Here is a 26,120-nt window from a genome sequence, read left to right as displayed (position 1 = left end):
AATGCATGTCTTACCTAGGATGGTCTTGTTTTCTTTTGTAATCTCACATTTGAAAACTTTTATCAGTCTCTAAAGAAAGAAAAGGTTTGTTGGGGATGGCAGTGGGGAGTGGCAATAAATAGCTTCTTGAATGAATTAATTTTTACCCACCTCTTTGGAAGAGTGTTTGGTGTCTCTTTAAATTTCCTTGGATCTGTGAGGCCATCTACCCATCAGTAATTTGTAGTTTTCAAGAAATAGCTTCAGATTTGGCGCCCTTCAGCTTCATTCAGTTGCTGTCCAGGCCCTTCTCTAATGTTTTAGGGAGAAAATATTATGTTTCCTGATCAGAAGCATAATAACTGATGCAGTGCAATACCGTTTCGAGTTTTCTGCCGAAATCCCATGATTTTGCCAACTCTAGAACTGACAGTCCATCTTATACTCAGGGCCACTGGAATTATATGGCAGCGGAGGGCCAAATTATGCGGCAGCGTTAACTAAATTATGCATCAAGATAAGGCAAGATATGCTGCATGATATGGCACATTTGGTGATAGTATTGCTTCATTATTTTGTAATTTTTACACTTGTTAGCACTATCTGGGCATATGTTGTACCTCGTTAGTACCAGTTTAACACCCAAATGTAGTGATTATAAAAAATGACCAGTCAACCTTTGCAAAGGGCCTTTCACTTCCGAAGCAACACGTTTGTTGCTGTACTTTTAGTGACTTTTGAACTATTTGAGCTAGAAATATTTTTTCTGTTAAAATCGTCAGATAATGCTGCAGATGATGGATTGTGTGGCAAATGCAGCAAATCCATAATTGAGCTAAAAACGCCACAGCCGCACAATTACATAACTCCCGTGGCCCTGCTTATACCCCACATCAACAAACAGTAACGCACCCTCGGTCTCTAATCAGGGAATACGTAAGCCTAGACGATAAACGCAGAAAATGGGAGCAAGCTCTTCTAAAGACGGGGTACCCGGGAGATCCGCTTTTTTCATTTTACATATCAGCGGACCCTGAAATACCGTGTACGCCAAAGATTACAAAAATTTAATCAACTCTTCAGACTCCCACTGAAATTATTTGTGGGTGATTCAGAAATGCACAAAATGTGCGTCCGCTTGACACTGATTTCCCCAGTATGAGTTGGTAGAACAGGAGGGCCGGAAAGGGTTTGATAATCCACGCTCCAGCATATCTTGCTTCCGGGCAGCTGTGCATCATCATCATATGCAGAAAAAAACTGATCTTTCTTTCTGCAATCTCAGTCTATCTAATTGCATGTCTTTATACGAGGGATTTACCAGATTTCTGCAAGACTGTCTTCACTCTGATCCCCCTTAATGATTACAAGACTAGACAAGGTCACAGAGACTGAAGGGACTAAAGAGAAAACACAAGGTCTCTTCTCTCCAGTAGAGCCTGGACCTGGCTCATGTGTCTTCCCATTAGTTAGCTTATCTTGCAAAGGCTTGACTTGTGCTGCCTTGCATCGCTTATTATAAGTGATGTGCTCTATGAGGGAATCGTTCAAGTTCTGAAAGTCCATCTGTTTATAAGTTCAATAGTTTAACATGGTATATTGTCAGGCACAATGTTTTTTTCTGTAAATTAAGCATGTGATTCCTAATGCCTCCTTATTCCATAGCCATCGTAAAGGATATCGTGTTTCAGGGTTTGCTTCAAAGACCTTTCAAGTTTTAGGCATCGGTGTCTCTGATATTAAGTGTCTTCGTTCTAACATCCTATGTGTCAGGATCCTCAAAACAGGGCTTCTTTCATTTGTGAAGCAGGTCTCCAAAATACACTTTCTTGGCTGGCACTATTTCACTTCCTTGTCTGAAGGAATTCCCACTGCTTTGTAATGATTCCAGGATTTTGGAATAGGTCTCTTAGATGAATTCTGTGTAAGTCAGAAGCACCATGCCCTTGTAAGACTACACCTGCTAGAGTATCCTCTATCTCACTTTGACAGGCCAACATTTCCAACTCATTTTGTTTCCTAGCTCCTTTCTAAGCTGGCATGGTAGCTGGAGGTAGGTTTATCAACCAACCATCACGTGGGACCCAAATTGCACATACATCAGGTTTAAAAACACTTATTTCTAACAATCTGACTGTAAGACAGTATGAATGTTTCAAGGATATTGCAGTGAATGTCAGGGAAATCAGTTTTAATAGTGCAGGCACATCACATATCTCTGTACACATTTGTACTGTATGATTTCTTTTCTACAGCAGCACACTTAATAATAAGAACAAGAATTGAGCGAAACTTCATGTTCAGACTGTCTACCGTATGTAAAATGATGTGAGTGCACTTTTGCAAAGTGTTTTATGTCAGACAATAACACAACCTTCAGTGTGTACAGTCTAAGATCCCACTTCTTCAGTAGCCAGAAGCCAACCAGGATTCTTAAAAAAATATTAAAAAGCAGCAACTTGTTTATTATCTCCTGCAGCAAAAGGCCGAAGACCATCTCCATAGATGAAAACATGGAGCCAAGCCCAACAGGAGAATTTTACCCCTCGCCAAATTCTCCAGCTTCGGGTAGTCGGACATGGCATGATCGAGATCAGGGTGAGTACCAGATTTCCACGTTCTGATATAGCAGTAGGGTATGTGTGAGTTCTCTTTTGTTATAGAGTCAGATTGGATTCCCTATTGAGACGAAACCGCCTATATGATCAATAGAAGAATTATTCAGGGAAAACCTTCCCAAGCCGACAGCACCGCCCCTTCAGCTTTGGATCCTTGGAAAAAACTTTTTGAATAGGGGTCACCGATAGCAAATGGAGGAAATAAGCCCAGCTGCAGAGTGATCATTCACAAATATTGAGGTTCAGAGGGACATCTTTCGGACTTGAGGTGGAAGATTGTACGGTTTACCAGCATTGATGGATCCTCAAGATGCAATTAAATGCCAGTTTATCCATTCAAGACAATTGATTTTTAGAATCTGCTGTCAATGGTTGCCCTTGTTTTCAATACCCTTAATTGTTAGGGACATAGGTGCTTGTGTTACATCCTAGTATGTTTGTTATATGTAGATATGCAGAATTATGAAAACAATCCATAAAATGTTTTTGATTTAGTGACTTCTGAAGCAGGTTTGGGGACTTGCTTAGCAACCTCCTGCTACAATTCAAGATTTCAAAGCTAGTAGTCATGGTTGTTGTGGATACGATGGTAAAATTAATGCTCTGGAAGGATCTACAACTTTGCCTGCTTGGCAATACCCAGACCTCCTTTAGGCTCATGCTCAAAGATGTCTGAGAGTGGGCCCGTGATCTCATGGAGGCCATAATGCTCCTCTATTATAAGACAATCGAAGCACCATTTTGAAACAGCTTCACAATTTATACACCAGCATGTTTCTGCTTTTTTATTGAGCAACTGTTTCAACAACACCTTGGTGCCCTGTCACATCGACGGCTTTGTCACAAATTTCAAATTTCCTCAACACATGACTTACCACAGGTTGCACAACTTACAAAGTCCAGTAGCCCAAAAGTATACGAAAAAAGTCTCTTCTTTATTTGATCAAATTATTTCAGTTTAAAACCAGTTGCATCAGAATATCAGCAAAGGAATTTCGCTCCCGCATTGGGAGCTTCCTCAGGGCACAAAAGTATGGTTTCACACGGAGATCTCAAGGGAATCTAATAATTGTAAAGGGAATTCGATCCAAGTCATGGGTTTACAATATCCAGCACATGGTATCTCCATGATCACTAGAAATGTAAAATGCTATATATTAAATTAAATATTAGGGGTTCTGTTTGTTGGCTGGCCAATTACACACTCTGCCCAGAGTTACTGTCTCATGCAATGACGGGGTAAAAGTGTGCTGAATTTTTTTGAGATCTAGCCATGTCTCAAACATCTATCAGTGGTTAATAGTCTTGCAGACGTGTGTTTGGATGTAGGGATTTGTTGAGGATTGCACACCGTAGTTCTGAAGAGCCAGAAATACCTCAATCCAATCTCCGGTTTTGTCCCTAGTAGCTGAGCGATCACCATACCGTTTGCTTTTCAGTCACAGTTTTAGGAAAGAACAAATGGTACTTGAGAATCCTACACTATGTAGATGCGTGAAGTGCTCACTTGTAACACTTTCGTGTCTTGATACTTTTCCTGTAATGCAAAGAGTTCCCTGCCCTTCTCCATTTTGTTAATAACCGAGAAGTCTCCACATTTGCTCTGTGCTATTCTTAGCCCAGTATGTAATTAACCAAGCATCACAATAAAGCTGCTTATTTTTGTTGCCCCATACAACTGAGGCAATTTTTTCAATTCTGTCCATCAGTTGCAAACTTCATGCTCAAAGAATATTTTGCACATGTCACATTTACAATCTTAATTGCACATCCTGAATCACAGAATTTGAAAAGTAGATGTACAATCCGTAAAGTTCACTTCCGTAACGTTCCATAATCACAGACAAATATCCATCCACATGATGAATCTTTTGATGTTGTACATTTAGGACTAGTAGCTTGGGTGTTGTCATTGGAGAGGCAGGAAGAGGCCATTCGGAATGCATTGAACACCCACAAATTATAACTTTAGTGGTATTCAAAAAGCTTACAGAGGATTTCACACATCCTATATCCAATTAATGTTAGTGTCTTAGAAAATTATGCCAGAAAAAAGGGCAGTTTTCGTGTGTAGTCCATCCATTTCCTTATCCGTGGCACTCATTAGACAGTGTACTTAGCCTTCGGATGTATCCTGCTCCTCCACTCAAGGAGCCATAGCTCAGTGAAACTGCTTATTTGTTGCCATCTACTTTGCATATCCTCCATGTCTGCACCTTGCCTTCTGTCTCTTGACTTAAATAGATGAATTCCAAGATTTGCTTTTTCTTTCCGTGAGCCATCTTCAGATGCCTTATACAATCACAATTGTGGACACACTCTGACAGGAGAGAAGCCTCCTCTAGTTTCTGTGCGGAGCTAGCGAGGTGCCCTGTGAACGACGGGATGAGGCTACATCCTAAGCGCTAGGTACCACTGCCTGGGTGGACTATTTAACCAATCACCTCCCTTATCTTCCCAGCATCCCCTCCTATCTATTGTAAATCCTCTGCAAGACCAAGACGTGTTATTGCAGAGTAACTGCTGTTTATGCTACAAAAGTAAACCATAGAAAGGCAATCATTTGTACCGATCTTCTTCCTCGGAGAAAATTCATTACTTTTCCTATTTTACATTTATTCTTGATCTGAGTCAGATAAATTATGAAAACCCAAGCAATACATCATAGGGCCCTCTAGGGTCCTACGCTTTCAGTCCGAGGTTGAGCATGGCATACCTATGTATGATCCTGCCGTTCTTTTATGTTCACAAACATTTCATTTTGGATTTTTTATCGTCATAGGCAATCATTTTTCTCGTTACCATGGTCGTTCTAAAGGAGAAGATAGACATGTTATTCTTGAAAGTCTGTCACCCTTTATTAACACATTCGATAATGTTGCTTAAATGTCTTTCTCCGAAATGGAGATGTTTCCAAACTCCATCAGTCAGATGTCAAAGTCTTAAACCTTTTTTTTTTATCACAATGAATTGGCATTAAAGGAGTGTTCTCCAAAGTCGGTCCTGGAGACTGGATCCATGCCATATCTTTAAGATAACTACATTTATCTAAATGGGGATATGCTAAAAATCTGTCCCGGATCCGGCCCTCTAGGACTGACTTTTGAGAACCCTGCATTTAAGGATAGCCTTTCTGCTCCCTGCCACAAACTTTTCAGTTTCAGGTTTCAACACATAATGATATTTTAGTTTGGTCAAGAGAGAAGTAAGAAAGTGTGGTTGTGAGCAGTGAGGAAAGATGTTAAGTCTGCTGCAGCAGTGAGGGGAGTAAAATGATTCCATTGTAGGAGGCATCTTTCCAGCCAAGGACATTCATTTACCAAAAGAGTGCATTTTGGGAGTTGTAGTCATGCTTTTCTTTAATTGAAGCTATAGGAATGATCTGTCTGATAGTAATAGACTATGAAAGCAATTCTAGGACTTGAAATATGCAGATCCTTTTTGATGGAGCTAACAAGATTGCTGATCAACCAGTCGGGTAGACAGCTATGGGGTCAGCACTTTTGGGAGAAAGTTGACTTTTATGGGTTTTTTGAAAAAAAAAGATTCCACTTTCAACTCCGATAGAATTACCAGCCGCATAGACTGCTAGCTAATATAGCCAAGAATGAACGTCTTCCTACCTCCCTGCTCCAGCTTAACTCAATTATCTATCTTAATGCTCCATCTTTTCATGAATTATTCTTTTCTGAGGAAAAAGGATGGGCCCAGACTTGGAAAAGTTAGTCCGTTTTATTAGGGATACTAAACTTGAACCAGAATCATTGGACACAGTAATTCCCAAGTTAAACTGATCCACAGAAAATGATGCAAGACAAATCTAATCCGACCCTTGAATTCAGTCAACTTTTTTTAGTCATTACTGCCCCACAATGTTTTTGATGAATAGTTGCATGCTTTTGGTAAGAGCTTGCAGAAAAGAACACACACACACACTCACACACACACACACACACACAAATACATATTTATATATATATATATATATATATATATGTATATATATATATATGTAGACATATATCTATTGGTGCATATATAAATTTGACAATGCATCCGAGGAAGGCCGTTCCAGGCTGAAATGCATCATGCCGATTCTGCAAATAAAAGTGTCTCCAACGTTATCCGCTGTGGCCTCTGCTTCTTCGGTTGTGGGAGGAGTTCCAGTCATATATATATATATATATATATATATATATATATATATATATATATATATATATATATATATATATATATATATATATATATATATATATATATATATATATATATATATATGTGTGTGTGTAGACATATATCTATAGGTGCATATATATATTTTTCAACTTTTACATTTTTGCTCACTTTTGTTCATTCCCAGCGGTTCACAATTGAGTGGGCTGGGCGCTTTGGTCTAGCAACTCACTACAGTTGAAGTTACTCAACAATTTGACATTTATAAAATCTTCCCCCGCTGCCGACTTTCTCTCTCCATCTCCTTCAAGCTATCTAAATAGGTGCGGTCCAGTTTTTACTTCTGCCACCAGGCAGTGGTAATAAGAAGTGTATCAACCTAGTATAAAAATCACTGATAAGCTCTAGTAGACCGTCACTGAATAACCTTGCTTTGACCTTGACTTCCAAGTCTGGAATCCACTTCTCGAAATAGTTTAGGTAAAGCCAGTCTTGAAGGAGTTGAGTCCAGATAAGAGATAGAAAAACACAGCAGGCTCTGGACAGGCATGACTTAAGCGGGAATGCATGTCTTGAGTTAGTGTATATATACTAACACAGCATTTGACAAAGTCTTTCAACCGCCCGAAGATTATAAAAAATGTATGAAACAGAAACATGTGTCAGCGAACAAGGAGTCTAGGACACAGGGGCAATAATTGGAGTTTAGAGGTTGGGGTCTGTTGTGTGGTGTTAAGGGCTGCTGAGTATATTGCTTCACATGGATGGAAGGGATAGCATACAATTGACGCCCGAGGTGGAATGGTGGGTGTAAAACAGAATAAGACATAAACCGCATCAGACAAACAGCAAAATTGGTCGCCAGAGGCAAAGATGAAGCAGGCAACCAACCCCAGTAGGCATATTTTAGAAAGCCGGTGGAAGAGCTGCCTGCTATAAATATGACTGTCCGTCCTCATATGAAACCATTATCAAAGTTTGTAAAGATATGGGCTGCGTCTCCAGTGGACAGCTTGCAAAATAAAGGTGGTGTTTCCAGGGACCTATCAACATATTAGTGCAGCATGTGCAGTGACATCTGGGAACTGAGCTCTAGGGGCCCTATTGAACCCTGTACATTGCTCTATTTTACTACCCCAACAGCATTCAATAGGGCCATTTTCCTTGCTTGCTGCAAGTCCCATGGCATTCTCTCTACCGACTGTGGGCCTGATTCACAAAAGTAATCTGAGACAAAATCCTAACTTTACGACTTTAGGTATTCACAAAGGGCATTTAGGAATAGTAAAGTTAGGATTCCTAACTTTACTACTCCTAAATGCCCTTTGTGAATACCGAAAGTCGTAAAGTGAGGATTTTGTCTCAGATTCCTTTTGTGAATCGGGCCCTCTGTTTCTCGAATAGCCTGTAGCATTGCAAAGCATGCATTGTCTTGTTGGGAGAGGAGGGCTGTTCCTAAAAGAATGAAACCCTGGCACTTGTGTGGCACCGGAAATATAAACGTTTTTCAAAGTATTTTCTACCAGCTATTGACGTTTCCTCTACAGCCGCAAGAGCTTCCAGTTTTTTCGAGGCATGCGTCTAAACAATGGGACTTCAAACACTTGGGGTCTGCTAGTTAATTCAAACATTTCCTAAATGTTTGCAGGCCTGCTATTTCAAAGAAATTCAACTGAAAATGAAGTTCCTGTGAGTTAAACCTAAACATTTATAAAACTACTGAACTAATGCGTAATATTTTTTTACTGTCGAATAATCCCGGGAAAGAGCAACCTAGACTGCTCTGTGGAACTTGAACTCCCCTGTGCAGCATAACGGCAGATAACAATATTATCCACTTAAGCAGCTCACTCGACTAACTGAATGTCCTCCAGGCACTAGTTGTACAAAGCTCATTTGTACTCCAAGCGCTTTGAGGTGGCTTTGGGATGTACATTTCAAGATACCAACAGAATAAAATGTAAAAGTGTTGTACCCTAGAAAGATACATAGACGTTGCTTGTATTTCACCCGAGAACTTTCACATTATGCAAAGATCTTACAAATTTTTAGCGATCTAAAGAACTTTTTAAGATTTAAAGATCTAAAAGGTCTTCAGTTTATCTCCTCTGTGGCTGCTGTTGTTAATGCTTATCTGACAAGACATATGTTCAGTGTAGTTCCTGTTTCATGGTGCTCCGTTGCCCATGTGGCTAGGTTCGTACTGTATAAATAACTAGATAAAGCTCTGTAAATGTTTTTAGATTAGGATGAAAATTCCTCAAGGCAAACCAGATATACAAAATATGATGTCTTGGCTGTGTTAATAAATCGTACATGCATATTAACCTGCTCGGTGCGTCGGACGGCCCCTGGCCGCCCGACGTCACAGTGGGCGTGTGCAGAGGACGGCGGGGGCGGTCCGAAACACTCCCATTCCATAAATCACCCGCACTGCGGCGGAATTCGCGCAGCGGTCAACGGGTTAAGACTGCTGCTCCTTCACACTTGCAATCGACTCAAACTTGGGAAGGAACAGTGCTAGTGTGTTCAGTACCTGGCCATTGACTGAACAAAAAAGCTATTTAAATATATCCTGAATAGGCCGTTGAACTTGTCCTGGATGGGAGCTTTACGAGTCCACATCTTGACTTAAACCTGATAGGAAAAGCATTGACTCGGACATCCTAACCATTAGGCTGCCAGGTGGATCCATGATGCAAATCCCTTGAGTTGTCCCATGCTAGGCGTGAGTAGCTCAAACGGTCCTTGCTTCTTCGTTTCTTACTGGAACTTTCATTTTTTTCCCCCACTATACATGCACAACACAAGAGAAAAATACTGAATAAACCAGTAAACTATTCATACCTTATAGAGAACATCCTATGAGCTTTCATGATATATTTGTCATTAAAGAGGAAAGTTACATGAGATTAGGGACATAAGTTGCAATTATGGACATAAGAACAAGCATTGGCAAAGTCAAACGGTCTTGCATTGTTGACCTATTGGCTGTGCCAATGCTTTTTGGCTGATGCTGTGCAGCAACGGGAAAAAGAAAAAAGAGAAGGCATGATGCTGATCATGTTATTTTGAAAGTATGGAGTTTTAATCAAAAAGAGGCCAGCCAAGAATAGGGGGGGGGGGGTTAACAAGATTTTAGTTTTAAAATCTTAGTGACTCAGTCTTGTTTTGTCAAGGGGTTGTGGCACCTGGTAGGTGTGCTCATGAAGCCCTCACCCACCAACCTAGTTGGTGGCATGCTTCATCATCGGGCCCACCCAGTGACACCTAGCGTGTCCCGGGTGTGCTACGACGCCTGGTTACAGCGGAGCAGGTATGTCACTGTGTGTGCTGTGAAGGATGTTTAGTCTGTGAGTTTAAAACGGCTTGGCGGGGGTCCCAGTACCCGGAGGTTGAAGAAACTTTAATACCTGGGCCTCCGTCAGCGGTTAAAAATAAGGCTGATGGACGTTAGAGGCGAGTTACGACCTCCCACGTCCTTGGGTGTGTCAACATGTTTCAGCCAGTGCCTTACGAATATGCTGGCTTTCTTCAGGACATTTAAAAGGTGTGTGCAGTTAAAAACTAGTGGGTGTGTGATACAGACTATGTGTCTAAACGCCCTAAAGTGAGCACATTGAGCAGATCCCAGAAAGCCCCATTAACAATGACAAAAAACTCCTCAGCAAAGAACAGCGATGGATATTAAAACTAAAATCTTGTTAAAACCCCCCCCTATTCTTGGCTAGCCTCTTTTTGATTAAAACTCTATATAAACTGGGGATACGGGCTGGCTATCTGGTCCTCTCTCTCCCTCTTGATACACGACCTTTTGAAAGTATGTGCATACGTTAAGACTGTTGCAGGCAAACAAGTCTCCCTGCACGCGAGCATCTACAGTGTGATGACTGACTTTAATTAAAAAACGTTATTTACCAATATAGGATGATGGACACCACACAGGTCTCTAAATAAACATTTAAAAAAATGAAGTGTGTGAAAGTGCTTTTCCAAAAAATGTAACTTAAAAAGAATACATAAATGCCCGTGAGGGCTGGGGAAACTGTGGAGGAGCAGGGGGAATCCATGGGAAATGGCGGAATGAATTGGAAACGTACGCCGGGTAGTGGGAGGAAGAGACAAGCACCACAAGAGGGAGAGAGTAGCAAGGAGCGCAGGGATGTGGGGAATTGGTGAGGGAGTACCAAAAAAGAGAGGGACAGCAGCACAAGGGGGAGATAGCGACATGGAACACTTATCAGAAACCGATGAGAGAGAGAGTTAGAAAACACATGTGCCTTAATGGACTGCTTAATGGAAAAGAAAATTATAGTTCCCTAAAAGTGAGCGGTGGAAGGATACAAACAAACCAGTCAAAAGAATGGGAAATAGCCTGTGCCTCAAGAGAGGGACAAATGCAAGAAGAAGAAAGAAAATCACCCAATAAGAAGCATCTAAATGAGAGTGACAACAAAGTCAACCAGTGGAAGCAGTGGGTGGGTTCTAAGCTTACTGTATATTATTGTTATAGCATTCAAAAGGTATTTAAATAAAAGCTGTTTGGTGGGAAAGACCTAGAAATGCAAGTCAAACCATGCTGAAGAGGTTAAATGACAACAAAAAATTAAGCATGGGCTGCAAACAGAAAATAAGCTTATGGGGGCAGAAGAGGCCTATATTAATATTTCAACTGAGATTTAGTTGCTTTTGGCATTCTTTTTGTCTGTTCTTCTCATTAGCCCCTCTGCCCTATCAAGTTACTTTTGTTCATTGTGTCAATATTTTCCTTCATATAGTTTTAGATTATTTTATGTGCTTATTGCCTTTGGGTTTTCATGAGCTACTGGAACAGTCAGTGACGGGCCATTTTTAGGTCTTGTATGGGCGTGCAGCTATCTAACTGCCCTATTGTAATCAATTCTTTAGCACATACCTACTTTGGCTCCATTCAGAGGAGTATTTATCTCTCACTTCATTCTATTGGCTATTTGGTGTAGCTACCCACTTCCGAAGGCGTACTTGTATTGCAGGGCCTGAGGGTCTATTTTACATCTGAAAAGTACACTCAATCGTGACACATTAAATTATTTACATCATACATAATTGTATTCAGAAATAAATAGCTTTGTTTGTATTTTCACTGCAGCATGATGTTTTTAAACTATACTACTCAGGCCTTTTAACGCAAGCCAAACTTGTTGGCTTTTCCAAGATTTGTTCTCAGTTTTATTAATTTTACAATTTACACAGTCATTAGAAGAGCAATGATCCCATGTTCTTAAAGGAAGATATTGGCGGCAGCCTTTGCTGAGCAATAAAACAAACAGCTGCTAGAGAGAAGCTGACACTCTTACCTATAGTTAGGGGGTGATTTCATCATCTGAAAAAGAGGCGAACCCAAAAATCCTCGTATTTATCAACATTAAACCACTTGGTTTGTTCTTGCCTGCTGGCTCTTTGTTTTACTTACCCCTTAGCCCTCACCCGAGAGTTTACCACATCAGCACATCAAGCTCTACAGCTTTGAATGTGTTCAACATTTAGCCTTTTGCATTATTGATTATCACCCCGACTTCCACACAAATCAGGGATGCCAAGCATTAATGAGACTATTTGTGGCATAATATTACCAAAAATCAATACTCTCCTCTGTAAGTTTACTAGCCTTATCAAATGCAAGAAATTGGGAAGTTCATTCTTGAGTGTTTCATACAAGTCTAAAAATCAAATCTCAAATGTCCTAGTAATTAATAACACAGGAAGCCTGGTGGGATATAACTGTTTTTTTGTTCCCTTGGATTACAAGTGAGAATGTGGCATCCAGCTTCTGACCTTCAGGCATGAAGGGTTAGGGCTGAAAGATTTTCCTATGAGCCTACTGTGCTGCTGCCTTCTGCTAAGGTTATTGAATAAAAAAGATGCCTAAACTTGATTTTCCTCACGTCTTGTTTCTGCTATCACACTGCGCTTTTTGTCTCTTTATTTCACTCTTGTAGATTATTTTTCTTCCATGCCTTCTTCCCTTGTCACTGCTTAAATATATTTCTCTTCAACCTTCTTTCAACCTTTTATGCTTTTCTGGGTTGAAACCTGACGATGAAAATGAAGTCCCTGTCTGCAAAAATGAGCGTTGTGCCTCGCACTTGCAAACCCCAGCACAAATTAAGCACTGCCCTCCACATAACACTCATCTCTGTTATTCGTTGTCCACTAGAACTGCTGAAGCTACAGGTCCTACACTTTTGCATACAACTTGAGTTGTGTCTAAGGTCAGGCACCACATTTCTGGGGCAAGTGCCTGGACTTTGGAAATTCAGTGTGTCAACCTTAGCACCAACCTCAGGGTCTAGAATAGAGGTCTTCAAACTGTGGGACGCCCCCCCCCCCCCCCCACCAGGGGGGCCTCACGTGATCCTGGCGGGGGCACTAGGCTCTGGCCAAAAGAAGCATTATGCTAATAACAGTGCTTTGTTTTAAGCTGGTAAAAATGAGCGGCACTAAGCCTCTCTGTAATGGGCCATCATGGCTTGAAGAAGGTGTCAAAAGGAAAGGGACTCCAATTATTCTTCAAAAGTCCCACCCCCATTTCTAATAATCGCATTTATGCATACTTTACACGTTAGTAAGGCCTGCCTGACCAGTTATAGTATGTGTGGCAATCATGTATTTGACTTCATTTTTCAAACAATAACATAACTTAACTGCAATATTTACATATGTCTTTACATATTTAAACATTGGCAATTTAAAGGAATTATTGTGGAAAATGTTGAGGGGGAGGCCCAGTGTTTTTTTTATGGGGGGGGGGGGGGGCGGTATTAAAAAGTTTGAAAACCACTGGTCTAGAAAAAAATTCTAACTCCGTGATGCCAAACTTGTGACCATTTAGACAGAAAAGCTAAATTAAAAATATGATTTAGGCCTGTAGTCTGGCACTGCACTTCAGAGAGAATGTTAAACATTTCCATGATTCTGTCCTTTAAATTATGACAATGGGATCAGACAGATAAAAAGTCACACTTGCTGTGCGCTTATTTACATTCGAAAATCCAACGATTGTGCAGTGTGTATAGCAGTTATTTTTAACTGCATAGTAGCAGCAGTCCATCTCAGGGACATTTCCTACATGTAGCCGCATACCACTGTGATCCATCGATTATGGATTAGGTGATTGAGTAGGTTAAAGGATCTGTTGGAGAAATTGCCTGTAACCTGTAGGTTCATAGGTATGAAAACCGCTAGGGGAGACTCACCTTTAGTCTTTCTGATGCTTATAAAATAGGTACTATCGAGAATAATAATAAAAAAATCCCAGGTATTGGCCAGCATAAATTCTAAGCTTATAATAGTGATAGTGACTAAAGTGGCCTATCAATCATCCCATTCCATTTATGGTACTTTTTTTGCAAGCAGGTCACTTTCATTGTAAAGTTGTGCATTTTTGCGTCATCCTTTTTCACCCTCAATGCCTTCCTGGTGTTCTGTTCACTCTGACTGCTCTGCATGCCGGGTTGACTTCCATTTCATTTCGCTTTCTTTTAATTGGATTGGTTTTTCTCCCAAGTAGCGATTTTCCTTCAAACATCTTTGTTATTGCTGATCAATTTTAATTGATCTTCTAAGCTATTAGCGTTATGAATATACCTTCCGAGAAGGAGGAACTTGGAGGGGAGCTGGAGGTGAAGGGCGAATGGAAAACAGAGAAGAAATAGGTGGCAAAAAAATGAGCTATAGAAAATGTGTAGGAGAGGAAAAGCGCTGAGCTGCTGGCTTCTGTGCAGAGTTGTGTGGCAGAAAAGTTAGACCCATGCATTTCTAAGTTATACCAACATTGCTACACGGGGCCGGACTGGGACTAAAAATCCCACCTTGTAAACATTTTTAAATCAGCCCTTCACTGGATCATGGATTGGGGTTCAGCGAAAATGGGTGCACCCTGTGCGTGATTGGGAATGGTGGCAGCCATTTTGTCAAGTTTAATAAAAATTGGTTACTGATTGTGAACGCTACCACACTCGCAATGGTTATGTGGTCAGCTTGACAAATTCTATACTCAGTGTTGTGGGTGCTTCTACATTACTATGTCAGTAAGGCTTGTTGCATAATGTTATGCAGATTTTGAAGCTACGATTTAACCTTCCCAAAAAAAGGGGAGAGCTTTTTTGGCCACTAAATCTTCTCTCTTTGTTGGTCGCACTAAAAAATTGGTGGGTTGTCTGCAGAAAAAGACAGAACCTTTCAGCAGTGACCTTCCAGGTTTGAATTGGACGTAAAACACCAGTCCAACTCTGTAAAAGGCTTCCCTGACTCCCTGTGTTGGAACAAGTCAAATGTTTGGCTCTCACTATCATCCACGAGGATGTCCATCATTACAAGCTGAAACACTGGAAAACTAGGTTGAGACTTTATAAACCTTCAAGGCCACCCAGATGTCCAGAGATATAGCCTGCGGTGTCCTCGGCCTGTAATAGGAATACTTTTCGCTGAAAATCAATGGAAAAGTTGGGGGTTTTCTGGTGCAATGATCTTCCCTTGGATATTAGGAAAACACTAAATTGCTCCTAAACAGGTCCTTAAATTACTCTTTTTTGTATGTGATTCATATACCTATATGTGAGAATTTGGCATAAGTTCCAGATTACATGAATCGCACTTGTAGATACATGGTGTGGACGTACAGCACATGAGAAGGTTTAGGGAAATTCACAATATTCGTATTTTCTTTCCTTTATTTTGCGACAGTTTTCAAATGTTCTAACAAATGCAACCCCGTCTTAAACACATCTTGTAAACGCGGGATTGATTTATGCTGTTTACCACTCCTTCGTTATATGTTTCACAAGTACTATCGGATGTTTGACAGGTACTTTCAAAAGTGTGATGTTTATTATAAATATTTGTGAATATTTCACAATTTTCCAGCACTGGGGGTGTGAACCAAGGTTTACATTGCTTGTCCGATCCCACTCATGGTACTTTCTTGTTTTTTCTGCATTAACCCCATCCACCCAATTAGTACACTTATCTATGATTGTATATCATATAATTATAAAATATATTTTGTCTATGTGGCATACACTTATGTTTGTGAATCTAGGAGGCATTTGGGTTTGCGGATCATGTAAATTTTATGTTTCCTTTGGTTCAGAATTTTCCAAGTGTTAGTGTATTTCTTCCTAGCCAAAAGATTTTTGGATCATAATGTTAGAGAATGGTGGAGAAGTTGGTGTGTGATTGACAGAATTGACAGAGCAAACACCCTCCTAGGGATGCTGCATTGCAATTGTGAAGCACAACGCCAGCCCTAAACTGCAGAATGTTTTAAAAGCCTGCCTTCATCTTGCTCTTTTGGGATTTCATACACATCTTCTCGTCTGCTTCTTCCTAGCTCCTTTGCCTTTGCCAGTACTCATACTGCTTCCCATTGTAATTGCTACAGAGACTTTGCGTGGATCACAACCTATCGACTCCTCCTGGTTGAAGTACCAGATCATTTCTCAGCTTCTTTTTTTCCCGTAAAGCTCCCAAAGTAACACATCAGTTTAATAGCCTTAATCCTCTGCAGGGATGAAATAAGGAAGGACGATCCCCGGAGAGGTCTCCTCCGCATAAATCTTTATAAATGTGCCGCGGCTCCCCGGTGGCCGCCTCCCAGTGCTCATCTGTAATCTTGTTAAATTAGAACTCTTCTTCTCTCTTTCTGACTTTTACAATTAAGGTTGCAATATTGATTTTTTTATCGTCCACGTCTTTCAGACTTTTAACACTAATAAGCGTCTATGGCCAAGTCCTGGTCCCTGGAGATGCACTGAATCTTACCTATGTCCATATTTAATAAGTAGCGGCAAAGTACGCTGGGCTCCGTTTAATTTTGGTTTTAATTAGGTTTCCTAATAGCACTTAAGTCATTTTCTTTTTAAATGCCAAATGCTTTATCTTTGCTAATGAAATTGCTTAAAAGATTATATGAATAAATAGCCTTAGCTGGAGGATAAATAGCATCAAAAATAGAAAAGAAGTCTTAAATTCGGGCAAAAAAACTACCAACTCTCCACTAGGGTAATTTTGGAATGCTGAATTATTATATCTTGGCAAGCAGAACCTTCCAAAAGAGTAGTTTTCATAAAAGATAGGCTTTTATTCTGATAATCCAGTTTTCCCCCCAGGGATGGACCCATTGAGCATCCTTCTGCACGGGGGTGCATTCTCTGTGTTTCACAGTAAAAGCATCAGGAGCTCTATGTGGTTACTGTGTCTGACTGCATGTATTTAATGTCACTCACACCTACTTAGAGAAACATAAGACACTATGAAGCGCCAACAGAATGTGTAATTGTGCTTTTGACTGTAAGATTCATAACGGAGAATCTTTTTAAAATAAATCATTTAGCAATAAGGTTTGATGGTCTGCTCAAATCCCTTGTTCTGCACAATAACCCACAGACTCTGCCAAACCATTCCTGGTAAAGATTTCATTTGAGCAGTTGCAAATAATTGCTTTTCAGTACAGTGGCGGCCACCGCCAATCTAAAGTGGAAGGGCATTGGAGGTGGAGGGGGGGGGGGGGGGGGGGTAAGGGGAATAATATATATATTTTTTTAAAAGACCACTGCCGGCAGCCTCGGTACCCCACTTCAGCTCTCCTCCCAGCAATCCATTGGCCACAGCAGAGGCTCCACACCCAATCCAAATGCTGCTCTCATGCTATATCTAGCATGAGAGAAGCACCTGGATTGGCCTGAGCGGGCTGGTCTGACGCTTGCTCAGGCACAGGGAGCCTGAGTCTTTTCTCCAATACAGCTGGGTTGGAAAAATATAAGTGGGCATTTCTGTTTGGCCGGCTTAAGACAGCCGGATAAACTGACATGTGCACTTATAAGTGCCCATCACTCTTCCTCCCTGCCATGGCCCAGCCCAGCCTTGCCCAAGACACCAGGGCTCCGTCAGGCTGCTCAGGCAGTGATAACAAAGATGATAATAACATTTTTTATCGTTTTGTTTTTCTTCTACTGGCAGTGGGGCGAAGCTCCTCCACTATTATGCAAGAGCCACGCCTGATTCAATCCAATAGTGAAATAGGGATTTGGGGATGCAGGCCCATAAGTGCCCAGGTGAAAAGACAAAGGAAATGTTACTGGTAAAGCATAGATACAAATTGACAACACTGGACAGTAAGAAGATGGAGCTGGATTGTATTTTCCCTGGACACACATTCTGGCAAATGGATCCAGTAAAATTGTGTTATTATTCGGCAACCAGATCTTCTATAATGGATATAATTAAAATCTGCTAACATTCAACTGTGTCGACTTCTTAACATAACATGTGTATTTGCAAAGCGCACATTCACCCCAGCAATGGGACATCTTGGCGCTGAAATAACAGGCGTATATTGTTACCCAACTCAATGGTAGTCATTTTATCGAACTCAAATGGATGAAAGGCTGAGTGGACCCGCCGGGATTTGAAACTGTGACCATGAGGTCGAACACTGGCCCCTCAGTGGATGTGTTAGTCCACTGAGCCACCAGACCTGGCTCTTCAATATATTTTTTCTTACCATTTCTTGCTCCATCAATTAACTTTAGCATTGAGTGTTTTTGTGTCTGTGTCTTTTTGGGTGTGTGTACTTGAATGGGTTGTCCACTACTCTTGCTCATATGGACCTACTTGACCGCCCTGACTCACATTAACACTGATTGACCATGTTTTCTATTTCACCATTTTACTGGTCGTGGCCAGAGCTTAGACTTGAGAAAAACACAAAGCCACGAGATGCAATGATTGCAAATGTTTAAGCTACTGGCAAGCTCGTTCTACATTCCTGTCTATCATTTTTCACCCGCAATGCTCTTCAAACAGATAGTAGCCTTTTGCAATCAGAATTGGTCCAGACCCAATAGGAGTGGTTCAGCATGAACTGTCTGACTTGGCCCTCTCTGAGAGTGAACACAAGCAATCAGAATCTGGTTTCAGCCTAGTTAAGCCTCAAGCCTTAACTGGCCTTTAATACAAGCTTATGTAATGGTCTTCTAATTTTGCACCACCTAGATCAGCTTTTAAAAAATACTTACCAATTTATTCAATTTTTGTACCAACAAAAATATGATTATTAATATGGATACAACTAAAATTATGCTGTAAGAAAAGAGTGCATTGTTAGTGGTTTATGGGACCTGATAAACTGTAGGAAGTGGATTCCTATAAGTAGCTAGGTATGCACGTCTACAAAAGTTTGAATTTGACTCATCCCATTAAGTTCATAAAAGTCTTAAGATCTCTTTCGGGGTTGAAGAAGTTCAATATAGATTTTGGGGACACCTCTAAGAGTCCATTTCTGACAGCATTCTCAGCAACGATACAACTCAAGATGTTATATGGAACATACATCTTATGTTTTTGTTACAAATTTGAAAGGTATCTAAAAGAGGATGGTTGCTCAAAAAATCTAATAAACCTGCCAGGTTCCTCTATGATTCTGACAATAATAATGGAGGCAAAATTGTATCTTATAATTCAATTTTGGGAAAGACTCAATATCCTAAAATAGAAAATTTTTGTCAGGGAGAAATGGTCAAGAGTAAAAGTGGCTGGTCAGAGGATGCGAGGAGGAATTTGTTTGCGTTGGGAAAATGCCTAGATGTACAGCTTTCCATGCCAAGGTTAGCATTGAGTTTATCAAAAAAATAATTTCAGTTTATTATAAATCCTGAATCAAGAAGAAGCGATATGAGATATTTGAGCAAAGGAACGCTTAAGAGATTCTTGTTTGCATCATCCAGATTAACATTATTTAGATGTAATACTAAGTGCAAATATTAGATTATTGAATCTAAAATTTCTCTTAGGCTGTAACCCTTTCTTGGTGTGACCAGACATCATTTCCGCTATAGTGGAAAATGAAGGGAAATCCCTTTGCGGGTTACCTTTTAAATGTAATATAGTGCATATTCTACATAACTGTTTATTTGTAAAGCATGTAAGAGGCACAATTTTAAAAACTTTTAATTTAAATTCAGAATAAGAAACCACTATTAAGCAATTTGTATTACTTTTTAGGACCCAGACTTTGAATGTAACTTGTGTAGTGGGTTTTTAGAAAGTATTTTATGATATACTAGCAGCTCGCCCCGACGTTGTCCGGGGGCAATGAGGCTTCAGGCCCAACCGCCCGCCCCGGCCCCCGCCCATTTCCCGGAGCCACCTCCCGCCCCGACATTTTACGGGTCCCTTTGCCTTACCTGAGCCGGCGCTCCTGATTTCCCCGCCGCTCGTCACCGCTCCTCCCCGCCTGTCTGCGGCTCCTCCCCGCCTGTCTGCCGCTCATGTCCGCCACTCCCCCTCATCATCACGCACGTCGCGGCCAGCGCTACGTCGCAGCCAGCGCTACGTCGCGGCCGGCGATATTTCCAGGGGAATACTTTTTTTTTAAGTTAAATTTTTAAATTTACGTTTAATTTTTATTTTATATAGCCTATGTCCATCTGCACACCCTGACGTTTTCAACGATGTATCGGGTGTGTGGATTGGCGCTGTGGTTCCCGAGTTTACCTGGCTCAAAGGTTTGTGTTCTCTCTTTATAATAGTAGTATAGATTGTTCCTTGCTTAGTTTAATAGACTACGGTCTAATTAAATAAATATTTTGACTTACTTACTAGTCTTGTAATTGTTAGGCGAATACAGCATTGAGCCTATGTCATGGTGCCGAGGTATGAAGGCCAATGACACAGATTGCTTTCTTTTGAAGAGCCACATATCCTCCCAGCAGAAACTCAACATTGTTATCTTGTCTTTTAGACATAAGTGGCAAAAGTGGTGTTAAAGAGGCCAAGAGTATCATGCACCCCACAATCCAGCCCTACTGTTAGTTTCTATTGTAGAGTTTACAATTTTATATTTTTTCTAAATTGAGAGTTCGCGTTTGTCCATAGATGGAGACATCACCTGTTTGTGTGCCTTACCTCGTTTATGTAGCACCTTTTTATTCTTAGCCTACATTCCTCTGACTCGCTAACAGGTGATATCTTACGCTTTATACTCAAAGAGTTGAGTCAAATAAACTGCCCTCTAAAAACAGTTAAGAAGCTATTTAGACAAAAATATTTGGAAAATCGAAAAGCCCTATCAAAAGGCATCAACTAAGATTGCCTTTTCGTTGAAAAAGTACTTTCCTGAGGATTCAAATCTAACAATATTTTTGATTATTATGTTGCATTTTTATACAATAGACAGAGTTCATATCAAATTGTGCATCCATATTCATTGGCAAAAAACACACTTACTCTTAAATTGGCACCAGAGTGTTTTTTACAACAATGAGATGTAACAAAATAATAAAACCATTTTGGCGCGAAAGGCTGAAAAAAGAAGTAGGTTTTTCTATGAGACTGTATAAGCACAAGATCATGTTAAGGACATCTGGTCCAGTGACATTGAACTGCAGATCATCTCTGCTGCATTTCAAATTTCCTAGAGTATGTCACACCGTATACTTTCAGTAAATCTAAAAGTTTCACAACCGAACTCATGCACTCCAGACAAAACTGCAAAAAATAGGCCTAGTGAGCAGCAGACATAGATAGGGGAAAATTGCTGCATGGCGTCTAAATGGAACATCTTGGGCCACCAAAGGAGATAATACAATATTGGTTTATGTGCTCAAAGTGGATCCACATTGATTACATCTAGAATGTTCTTGAGTATCAAACTGCTTCCCACATCTACAGATGAATTTGTTTATCCCTCATCTTCCGATAGTAAAGGCATGCTCTCTTATTCTCCAACCCCACAAAGAGCAGTGTGCTGCGTTGTGAGAGCATGATAAGGAACACGTTTTTGGGGGCTTGGCAGTCATAATAAAAGGTCTTGCCCGAGGCCCACGCAGTTGGCTATGCTACAGTCTTTTGAATCTAACCATCTGCCAGACATTGTGCAGGCTCTTCTAGGCCATCTACTAAGCTTAATTCTGTCATGTTTTAATCGTGTCAGATGTGTTCTTTCCCCTGAAGCCATCTGGACGCCAAAGCTCCGGACGTCTTATTGAAAATGTCCTGTAGCCATAGGAGCTTGAGAACTGTCACAAGTGAGATTTGTTAATATTTACAACCAAACAAGATTGCCTTTTTTGTTGGGAAATTGATTTCACGTTGCATTCCATTTGTGTGACCTGTATCCAGACTTGGATGAATTTAGGCAACTGTTATGTTTTTTGAATGATTTCTTAACTCTTACCTTTAGGTTCACTTCAATACTCAAATGGAATCCAGATTTTCTGGGTTCCAGTGTAATCACAGTAATGTTGCTTCATAGACCTGGTGCATAATTTAAAATGCTACTTTTAGTGAAACTCACTCGGCGATCTCATCGGCACTCATGCCACGATTTTATTTTTTGGCAGAAGATAGGACTACAATACCTCTTTCCATGTAAAAGATGTCCTGATGCTCATAATACAGATTAATTTGGATACCCACTGGTGATGCTTTACACCGTGTAGTAGACGGTGTGCTGTATGACATTCATGTCTACTGTAAGGTCCAGCCAAATGGAGGCCCTCAAAAGTGCAGTGCAGTGAGTCATTTGGGATTGCAGTCTGAATCTGATTTTATGCTGACTGAAGCTGGGTTCTTAAGACCTGCAGACACCCAACTCCAGTTCAAGTTTTGCTTAGGAAGCGAGGCCTCTTCTGAAGTCTGAGCAGAGAATCAAGCTAAATGATGCCAACAGTCTGATTACATACATAACTAAGCACACACACATGCATATGTCCTCACAGACACACACACAAACACTGACACACACCTGCAAACTCACAGACACACACACATGTACACAGAGAAACAAACAAGCGCCGACACTCGCAAACATGCACATATGCAGACACGTGCACACATACACACACAGACGCACGCTCAAAGACGCACACAAACATGCACCAGCAAACACATTCACACAAACACATGCACACTCACCCCTGCTAGGTTTGTTTGCCAAAATGGCCATAGTAAAGAAGTCATACAGTTGTAAAGCCTGGGTAAGAAAAAATCAATATGTGTAAGGTGCATATGGACCATCAAAATACATTTTCTCGGTAAAGACAGTCTCTGGTAGTTATAATTTTGTATTGCCACCTATCACAAAATGTGGAAGCTGTGACATCCCTCCAACCATGCATGTCGATATAATACCTAGTTTGTTAAGTACAATTTCTAGAACATAACTGCCTTCATGATTTTCCTGGTATACGCAGACAGACCTAACAAAATGAGCAAATTAAGTATTTTGTGCAACAAGATCCTAACTAATGTAAAATGCAGAATTCGGGAACATCTCTGGGTCTTTTCCTAGGAGCGGGTGAGTTGTTCTCCATGAAATCTCACCACTGATTCCTGGCGCTGCATTTTAATAAATAAATGCGGGCTGCTACAATTCAGCCCACATTCTATATTTTTTGTGGCAGTAATGGCTCCTTTTGCAGCGCTACATAAACTTCAGTAGGGCAATTCCACCCCGTCTTTGTGAGTGTTCTACTTTGAATGAGGACAGTGCTGTACAGATCTGGATAATACTGTTTGATTCAGCAGGACTTTGCATGAGGCTGCAGTGCTGTATGAATCTGTATAGTAATGTTTGAATCTGCAGTAGTTTGGGTGGGTCAGTACTGTATCTAGTGTATGCATCGACAATGTAGTAAATTGTCAAATTCTGCCACTTCTTTTTGCAGCTGCAGCACTGCCACTTCTTTGTGGGCCTAAACTGGCATATGTTTGTTTATTTAATGTGCTTCAATGGCACACCAGCTACTGTGTCCCGTTGCACAGCTCCAAACGTTCATTCTGCAGCATGCGATTGCAGGGAGAACAGGCTACAAGGTAGTACAATCTGGAAGTAGAGACCAGTGTGGTGTTAAATGTACCATTCAATTGTAAAATACAGATCATACACTTCACTGAGGATATTCCAGAGTGACAGCAACGATGCATCTCTCTGCAGATCTGAACTGGTTTGAATGTGCCGTACCAGCATTCTCTCTGTGCACGTGCATGACTTTGAAGAGGGCACAACTGGCATTCTCTAAGCGGGAGTTCATTAGTCTGAACATGACAATATTGGTACTTCTCTGTTCGGATATGCGGTGCTTGGAATTGGGCAGTACCGCAGATGGATCGTACTGGTACCTGTTGTGTGGATCTTCTGGACAGTATGTAGTTGGACTTGCATGCACGCACGTGGCTGGACCTGCACAGCTAAAATAAAGTTGGGAGTGAGTGAAACTCTGAACAATGAGTGAGAGTCTTGGAGTGTGACTCAAGAATGTTTACAAATGACAGAAGACATGAAGGTTCCTCTCGTGTAAGGTTGTATTGATATTCGAAGAGCGACATTGTAAATTTCCTTCTGAATTGCATGAGGGTGGAGCAGTTTGTTATGTTATAATGTTCTGAAGGATAAGCAACTTCAAGGATAAGCAACTGCATAGGCAACTGCTTAGGAGAGTCAGGAAAGACAGGCTTTTACTGTTTCTTTCAGAATAGCAAGGAACGATAGGTATTGTGGTGGAAGAAAGAACACAATTCCTGATTTTGGCTGTGAAATAGAAAAAGAGCATCCCTGATGCGACTTCGCTTGTTGCGACAAGTGTGGTCCAACGAGGAGGAGGTTGCATGGAGGATGCGGACATGGCACCATAGCAAAACGTTGGGCCTTAAGTGAAAGGGCTCAGCCATCTGACCTCAACATGAATGTTGTCCCAGATTCTAAATCCCTAGATGGAAAAGGCTTGCCTTCTGCTATTTCCATTCCTTCTTTTGATTCTTTGTCTCCAGTCTTTCCTTATCCTGATTTGGCGCTGTCCACCTACATGATTTCTTGGCATCTTTTCTGATGACTCTGTAAGTGAGGTGTCCACCCAAGTCATTCTTAAAGTTTTTAGGGTCGTGGAATAGATTAATTGTCTCATTTGTAGGAGTGTGATGGTTAGTAGTTATGTTGGTACTTACATTGGCAGGGTTGGCAGGGGCAATACATGGTGCAACCTTCAGTGGCCTCCTGACTAGTTCACTGGCATCTATTTTGTTACAAATTAAGCTCTGCGTGTTGAGGTTATCTGATAGAACGTCCTGAAGCCATTAATGAGATATTTCCCAATGTGCAGTCCCCCTTTCAGGGTTGACATTGTGAATGGCTTAGCTCTGACACATCTCTGCGTGGACCTGCAGTACTTCGATTAGAGCAGTACCGTCAATTGTGTGTGAATCTGCAGTACTCTGAGAGTAGTAGCATAGATATATCTCGGAGTGAGTCTACAGTACAGTGAATGCAGTAGTGCATGCATTTCGGTGTCTGATTCAGCATTTCTGTGACTCTCACAGTATATCAGTGGCGTAACAAAGGCCCCTGTAGACCCCGCAGTGTGGGGGGGCCCTAACTTCAGCAGGCTCCAAAAGCATAGTGCCCTAACCTAAGAGCTCCTGAATGAGTACAAAGGGGGGGGGGCATATACTTTGCAGGGGGACCTCTCAAGTTTTGTTATGCCAATGCATAATACTGGCACCTCTTTGTGTTGGTGTGTGTGCTTTGAACAGGTCTGTACCGTCGCTGCTGCACTTCGAATGGAATTTTGGAGCCTTTTCTCTGTGTGGAGCTGAAATACTGTGAATATGATAGTACTCGCACTTCTTGGTGGGGCTGGCATGCTTTGGACTGGGCAGATTAGTCATGTCTTTGCTTGTCCTGCGTTCCCTAAAAGTGGTAGCTATTTCCAGGATGTTGCCTTACGGTATTTTTTTCAGGCCGTAAATTACTGCCTGAACATACTTTTAACGAAGTGGCAGGTTATTATAAAGGCCACGATTGAGTAGTGCAAGTTTCTCTCAGTGCCTGTTAGTGGGTCAAAAAGGTGTTCAGAACACATGAACATCCATTCCTCGGCCTCTCTGTAGCGCGCACAGAGCAATGATCACGTTTGCTAGTTGCACTTGTCATTCTCTGCAGACGTGTGGGTAGGGTTGCAGTATATGACAATGTTGGGTTATATGTTTTAGCCACGCCCTTAAATATTATATACAGGTCTAGCCTATTTTTGGAACACACTACTTTTTTTCATCCCACTCCAAGCCCGGGACTCCTCTCCCGTTTCAGCTTGCAGGTAAACGCCTTTCCGCTCAGTAAAGTCGCACCAATGCTAGGAAGAAGCTGTCTGCAGCCACGGGTACACGTGGCCGGACCACGTCACGCGCACAGACTGCTCCGGCCAGCAGACAGCTCCGAAGGAAGAAAAAACACCCCCACGCCTGTTTCCTTGCAGACTGTAGGAATGCACCACGACCTATAAATACATTTCCAGGAAAAGTACAAAAGTGCGC

The 26,120-nt window shown here is 41.2% G+C and overlaps 1 protein-coding gene across 4 annotated transcripts in view; it reads left to right on the top strand.

The window, feature by feature from the left end:
• NFIB (nuclear factor I B) overlaps window positions 1–26,120 on the top strand; it is a 364,276-nt gene that overhangs the window by 219,047 nt on the left and 119,109 nt on the right. For all 4 annotated transcript variants that reach the window (XM_086961396.1, XM_086961395.1, XM_086961397.1 and 1 more), the window contains one exon: window positions 2,459–2,577. In XM_086961396.1, coding sequence (XP_086817522.1) covers window positions 2,459–2,577 — 119 coding nt within the window. The remainder of the gene's footprint in view (window positions 1–2,458; window positions 2,578–26,120) is intronic.

This window comes from Lissotriton vulgaris, chromosome 3_1 (assembly GCF_964263255.1).
Source record: "Lissotriton vulgaris chromosome 3_1, aLisVul1.2, whole genome shotgun sequence".
NCBI classification, from domain to species: domain Eukaryota; kingdom Metazoa; phylum Chordata; class Amphibia; order Caudata; family Salamandridae; genus Lissotriton; species Lissotriton vulgaris.
The sequence above is the reverse complement of the archived record's forward strand: the minus strand, read 5'-3'. Positions and strand labels throughout refer to the sequence as shown.